This window comes from Chaetodon trifascialis, chromosome 1 (assembly GCF_039877785.1).
Source record: "Chaetodon trifascialis isolate fChaTrf1 chromosome 1, fChaTrf1.hap1, whole genome shotgun sequence".
Taxonomy (NCBI): Eukaryota; Metazoa; Chordata; class Actinopteri; order Chaetodontiformes; family Chaetodontidae; genus Chaetodon; species Chaetodon trifascialis.
Genome location: NC_092056.1, coordinates 12,032,648 through 12,039,792, shown reverse-complemented (window position 1 = coordinate 12,039,792; position 7,145 = coordinate 12,032,648). Strand labels below are relative to the sequence as shown.

General features: G+C 39.7%; 1 protein-coding gene across 1 annotated transcript; it reads left to right on the top strand.

Moving 5' to 3' along the window:
* Window positions 1-1,458: 1,458 nt before the first annotated feature.
* Window positions 1,459-5,797, top strand: hp (haptoglobin). Its single transcript, XM_070966554.1, has 4 exons — window positions 1,459-1,487; window positions 1,848-1,936; window positions 4,638-4,921; window positions 5,185-5,797. Exons 1-4 carry the CDS (start codon window positions 1,465-1,467, stop codon window positions 5,752-5,754), a joined length of 966 nt encoding a protein of 321 aa, XP_070822655.1. The 5' UTR covers window positions 1,459-1,464; the 3' UTR covers window positions 5,755-5,797.
* Window positions 5,798-7,145: the final 1,348 nt, after the last annotated feature.

Genomic DNA, 7,145 nt, shown 5'->3' with positions numbered 1-7,145 from the left:
AATTACTTCTTTTGAAATTAACATATGATTTCCAGGAATTTCATATCCAATTACATGCGTCAACTGATTACCTTCAGGAAATCGTTTCTAAGGCGCTGAAGAGCCCATGTCAAATCCTGTTATACAATTAAACCAAACTTTAAAGTCCACGATAAGAATCTGCAATCCATGTCGTCATGCTTGTTATATGTGGGAACATGTGTTTTATTAACTGCATGGAAGAGAGGCCTCTGCATATTTTTTGTCAGCATTCATACATACAGTTAGAATACAAACACACACACTCTGCACACATTTGTACATGCAATATGTTTGAGAGGATTCTTTTTAAGTGAACCACTATTTTTCTTGTTATCTGTAGTCTCTTTATCTGACACACAGTGTGCTCAGTCATTCACTCCAGCATGAACTTGATGATTTTAGTCATTAGGAGCTGTTTAAATGCTGATTTACTTTGTGGTGTAATGAGGCTGGAAACAAGTAGCGAAAATTGTGAGGATGAAAAGGAAAAATGCAAAATCAGACAATCAGCAAACACAGTAATGTGTGCATGATACTGTACCTTGTCGTACGTGTTTGACTTCACAGCTGCTTTTTAGATAATGGAAAGATAAATTAATCAAGGTTGCAAACTCTGAGATTAAATGGAAACTCTGTGTGTAAATACCCAAAGCAGCAACGCTGGACTTTCCTCCTTGCAGCACATATCAAACTTAACGCTGCACAATTAACTGTTTACTGCCAGGAATTTGCTGAAATACTATTTTTTGTTCCCTGCAGAAAAATCTAGTGATATGTGCCTTATTTTCTGTAATAACAGATGAAACATTGTTGCAAAATCATTACTTTCTCATCCACAGATACAGATAAAAAATGTTAGAATCAGTCAGCCTTGTTTGCTTTTAGTCAACTATGACACAAAACTATGATGCAAACAGTACAAACTGTTAGTGACTCTCTTGCTTTGCAAAATTATGAAGCACCCATTGGTGAAGTAGTTTTATTTTGCAAAAGCTCCAATCCTATTACAAGCAACACAGGCTCCACAACTGAGCTAAACACTTCAAAAATAGCTGAAATGAATCATTAGAACACAAACAGGATGTTTTCCACCACATGATCAAACTGCTGAAAACAGTCACAAGAAATCTGTCAAGCGTTACGCTGTGGTGTCTTTCTCTTTGACTTTACTGTGTAATCTTACACACTGAGCTGAATTTCTTTCATCATACAAGCAACCGCTGCTTTGCATGTTATTCTTCCTGAAACCAGACTTTGGAAAGTCTCCTAACTGTTGGAAAGCGAGATTTCACAACAGTTAATTTCACATTCCAGGAATCGATGTTTTTGTGCCAGGCAGAAATTTCCAGGGCAGAGGTTCTTTCTGTCAGCAGGTATAAATACCCCCAGCTCCGAAATGCGCAATACACTCAAGAGGAGGTATTATAACCGTCACTGCACAAGATGGATATTATCAGCAAGATGTGGTGAGTTGTAATAATGTATGTGTATATAATGATGCCCTTTTTGAATTTCCGTGAATATACCTGAATATAAAAGTATGCACCAAATAGCCTTAGCTGAGCCATATCTCCTATAACAATGAATTACAGTCTCTAAATCTGAGCATATATTTACATTTAGAAAGCTAAGTAACTTAATTTTCCAGTAATTATCCAATAATGTTTTATGAGCTATTGTAAATCAAAGGCTTAATTATCTAACTCTATAATTCAGTAACTGATTGTTAACTACTTGTCATTTCCTTCAGTGGGCCCGGTTTTATTGTCTCTGTCGATCCATTAATGATTGAGTGTGTGTTTATCATGTGAATCTGCTGTTTGAAGGTTTTCTTTGACTGTGCTCCTCCTGGCTGCATGGGCCTGTGTGGCAGATGTGACTCAGACTGAAGAAAAGATGAAACGCTCTGTGTCAGGTGACACCCACGAACATACACGAACACAAACATGCCAATAATGATAAGTGGTATCTTAAATCAAAGCCGATTTCTAGTTTTTTCGTCAATATTCCAAATTTATAATAAAAATCGAAAATAGAGTATTTCTGTGTGGGGTTCTGTATTTGATCAGCAAGAAGAAAGCACTACAATTAGTACAAACTTTGCTTTGAGCTAAATGCTAACATCACCACACCAACATACTCAAAATTAGAATGCCAGCAGGCTGATGTGAAACGTTTTCCATGTTATGCATTGAATTTGGCAAGCTAACTTTTGATAATTAGCGCTAATCACAAAACACAGCTGAGGCTGATTTTGCAGGTATTTTGATGAAACAACTTCATGCCTTCCACATACAAATGATAAAACGCAGTACAGTTAAAAAGATCATTAAAGTAATGAAAAAGGAATTAAAATCCAAAAAGCACAAAATTAAACAAGATCAAATAATTAAAAGCAACTTCGACAGAATCCATCAGTTAAAAGAAAGCCGTAAGATGACAGTTAGAGATTTTCATGTGTCTTTTGGACACATGATCTTGGAACCATGGATGTCTGCACCATTTCATGTCAATCCACCCGATAGCTGCTGAAATACAGTATTTCAGGCTGCACCAAAGTGGTGGACAGACCTGCCAACAGACTGACAGCCCAATATTTCCATGGTAAATTGGCTAATATTTGGTCCTTTACCTGGTAAATAAGTGAATACTAAGGTCAAGCAGGTTGTTGTGGTATGTACAAAAACACATCCTACTCTTACAGAATTAAGATGGGAACACATTCACAGTCAGAATATAACCCATCATGTGACCATGACAGCTGATCCAGAGATCTAAACAGCAGCCTTTGACTTCTGAATGCATTCAAGTGGGTCCAAGCAACCACGGGCTCCAATTCTCTGAAGCTACTGTTTTCCACTAAAGCCTCCTCACAGCTGCTGTTCAGATAGATAACTCCTGCATGAAATGACATGGGCTTCCCTGTGGGGTCTGAGGGCTGGGCTATTACTGCTCATTTCAGATATTGCTCTTCATTTGGCTGCAACGCTGCCGTATCTAACGGGTGCTGCGTCCCCGCTTCTCTTCAAACAATCCTTGAAAACAACAGTAAACTCAGCCATCAGAGTCCAGTGAGAGATGTGACTGAACTGACCGGAGGCATGTTGAAAAAACATTTGTTGATAAGAAAAAAGCTTATTTTTAGTAAAAAGATGAAAGCAAAGAGACACAGACAACATTAAATGTTACTATTGGTCTATTGACTCAAATTTCTGCTCATGCGGTCTCTGTAATGCATCAAACTAATTAGACATCCATTCATTTAATTATGCTTGTACGCCAGTGTTAACTGATTGAACAAGACACTTGAAATCATTGTTGGTAAGTAAACGCTGTTTTATGTAATAACCACAACAGGTTTAATGACCATCAGCAGTCATCTCAGTCACATGAAGGACACATCGATTGAAGCGTGTAGAGTTGATGGATTCCCTTTGCTTTATCATGAATAATCATAGGCCACGTCTGCAAGAGGCCCTCAGAGCTTGACAGCGCTGCATGCAGAAGACAAAGCTCCGTTTAACAGCAGATCTCAGGAAGTGATAACTGCATGCTTTAATGACTGCAGTGCATATGCTGCGATGAGATAACCCAGGTGTCGAGGAGATCATATTTTATTAAATATGTTTAAGTTTTACTAGAGGGGAAACAGGGAAGAACAAAAATGCTGTCAGCAGTGTTTAACACACAAAGATAAACTACTCAAACTGGTGAAGCGTTCTTAATATCTGGCCTCAACAGACATCTTGGAGAGGAATTAGCAGTGGCTTTATTTATTCAGCAGATCTCATTGCAATTAAGGGAAAATTGAGAACATGTTACGTGTAAACCAGAGGGAAACAAGACAGTCATGCAGAATAAACAGTTTCTAAAAAATCCAGCAAATAAACCTTCACAGTATAGGAACCTCAGAGGTTTGTGCATTTGTAAAATGCATACATGTGCTCTTTTTGTAATTTACAACAAGCTTTCAATTAATAATGGATGTCGTCAAAGCGCACGGTGTAATCTGGAGGAGGTCTGGTTTGCTTTGGAGTCAGTGACATGCAAGATCGTATCAGCATGAAAACAGAGATGGAAAAAGCACTAGAATATTTTACTCAAGTCAATATAAAATCACTTATGTGAAAATGTACAGAGATAAAAGTAGAAAGTACGGGAGTCAGAATGTATTCTGGTAATGTTATAAGGTTGCAAAATAAAGTGCTTAGCATCTCGACACAACACAGAGATGTAGAAACAATGTTAAGAATAGAGTTACATCCAGCTCTGAGTTTGCTGTCGTCATTATGTGAGTCTTGTGCACCCGAAGCCATTCATTCAGCTCACTATAAACAGTCCACTCAGCCTCTCTGTCTCGTTATAACCGTTCACCACCAGTTACTTTGAAATCATCAACAACAACAGCCTGAATTTGAATGGAAAGACATGATTTGAACCAGCTGTAAGCAGATCAAAACCCACATAAATCATAACATCATGAAGTGTGATCAATAGCACCAAAAGCCTTTCTAACTTTACACTGTAGGCCGTAAGAGAACAATATCCATGCAATGTAAAACACATAAAAAACAGACAAGACAGAGAAGCACCTTATGTCTGTGTTTATGTCTCAGCCTCCAGGTTAGCGTCGCTCCGTTCCAGGCGAATGGTTGGGGGAAATTTAGCTCCTCATGTGCCCTGGCAGGTCATGGTCTACATCGCTGACAGCGTGCTGGACGGAGGCTACGCAGGTGGTGCTCTCATCTCTGACCGCTGGGTTTTGACGGCTGGCAGGAACCTTTTTGTCAGGAAGAGTCGACAGGACATTCAGGGAAAAGCTCCCGTCATTCCTAAAGTGTACCTGGGAATCTCACAACGGGCTGAAGCTGATGTCTCCAAAGAGGTCGCTGTAGAGAAGGCGAGTGAACGTATTTATTCTTGACCAGCTTTTAAATATTTGCATCGTTGGTTTTATCTAAAAGCATAAAAATCACCAAGCATGGAGGTAAATGATTTTTGCTGGACAAGATATTAAATCTAAAATATATTTATACAGCTGTTTAGTGATATGTAATATTAAAAGCAACGTTGTTATTTCTGTGCTACTGCATTACCAAAGATTAAAGACCGAACAATCAGTCAGACTTCCTCTTTCTTGTTTTTCACCCTCCCCTCCTGCAGATTGTTCTGCATCCAGGCTTCCAGAATCGGTCTGACTGGGACAACGACCTGGCTCTGATCCAGCTGAAGGAGCCTGTGGCTATGAGCAATACAGTGACCCCCATCCCCCTGCCGGAGAGAGGCCAGGACCTGGCAGACACCGTGAGAAGTTCAGGGGTCATCACCGGCTGGGGCTGGGGGATCGACCTCACCCCTGCTACATCACTCAAACACCTCGTACTTCCCCTGGCCAATCACTCCGTCTGTAAGGCAGAATACCAACGTATTCCGTTGATGCCAACTGTAGACGACAACATGTTCTGCACCGGAGCCACCAAGTATGAGGAAAATGTTTGTTTCGGTGATGCAGGAGGCGCTCTGGTTGTCACAGATGCTGAAACTGGTGATATTTACGCTGCAGGGATCCTTTCTTATGACAAGTCCTGCAGCAGGTACAAGTACGGCGTCTATATGAAGATTTCCTCATATTTACCCTGGATCCACAGTGTGGTCCGAGGAGATACAGAGAAATCTTCTGCTTTGCGCTCTGATGCAATGTCTAAGATGTACTCACGGCAGCAGTCCTTTTGATTTTGTGGGGAAATCATTGTACAGTATTTAGACAGTGGATTTAATAAAATGCTTTGATGTAACTTTGATTGTGTCTGTTGTGGTTAGAAAGGACAAAATATGCTTACTGGGTAGATTCTAGTCCATAAATCCAGTATTCGTATATCTTGTTTTCTATACGGCACAAAAAGCTTCCGAAAAAACATTATTAACTGTTGTTTCAGTGGCTGGCTTCAGTGAGACTTATGACCCTTGTCTGACAGAAGTTACAGTAGAAGTAGTGTTTCATTATAGAACCAGCTCTCTCTTTCATTCTTCCCACAATTATTTCTGTCACTTCTCATGTGTACAAACAAGACCAACACTATAAATGCCTCTCAGTGTTGGTATCACCATATTAAAATGATTACTGCATCTCGCCTCACTCAGCTGGTGTGTGGCTGTTTGGAACAGCTATAAACACTAAAAACTAATTCTTTTTGAGTATATGACAACATTTAGTCCACAGAAGTTGGGTGTTGATGTGTCAACAAAGTTACTTTGACACAGAAATTTGCAGTTTGTTTCCGATTATATACTGACAGGCCACTTTGGTTTCTTTTAACCTTTAATGACTGTGATCTTTTCCTAACCTTCACCAATACTTCAATCCAAATTATGTTTTGTCTCTGACTCTAAGCAGGTCGTTTTTGGGCCCACACCTACCCAAATCTTGCATTTTTTTTCTTAACCATCAATTTGGCAGACACTGACAAGAGATAGCCAAGAAAAAGTGTTGTTCTGGTTGATGCTTTTTAAAAATAATGCATTTTGTGGTTTAATGACTTATCGATTTCAAAGTAGACTGCTGTGCCCACATATGATGTTTCACTGTTACACAGTTAACTTTGAAGAGGACTTCAGAGTTTGAGACATTTCATCGTGCAGTCATCAGCATGAAAGCAAAAGTTGACAATAGAATAAAAGTGAATGACACAACTCAGAATTTGTGTTTTCTGAGTGTTGCCCGCGGATGTTTTTTCCCACCAATGGCAGCAGGCCTTCAAATATATTTTCGTCTGGTAGATGTGTCCACACTGCCAAAAGTCATAACTGTCTCAACAAATGCTTTTTCTCCATGCCAGAAAAGTGTGATGTTGACAGCTGCCTGTCCAGCCAATACAATATGAGAGGGAAAGATAAGAGGGATGGGAACATAGAGGCTGATATTACTGTTATGTCAGATCTGTAAGCTATTTAATTATAGCTGTGAAGATTCAACCCACAAAGAAAACCACTGCTGACACAAACCAATAAACCTGTTGCAAAGATGTAACCTCTTGATTCCCTGCAGCGCATCAGATTGTCTCCTGCATTTCTTCCTTCACTCCTCTGATCTGCTGTTGCATCGCATGCTTAGTGACCCTCACATA

What these genes read in the sequence shown, in the direction of transcription:
- hp (XM_070966554.1), top strand. Translation starts at nt 1,465, where the DNA reads ATGGATATTATCAGCAAGATGTG. An exon ending in GATATTATCAGCAAGATGTG is followed by an intron (nt 1,488 to 1,847) that starts GTGAGTTGTAAT and finishes TGCTGTTTGAAG; the next exon opens with GTTTTCTTTGACTGTGCTCC. An exon ending in AAGAGGTCGCTGTAGAGAAG is followed by an intron (nt 4,922 to 5,184) that starts GCGAGTGAACGT and finishes CCCCTCCTGCAG; the next exon opens with ATTGTTCTGCATCCAGGCTT.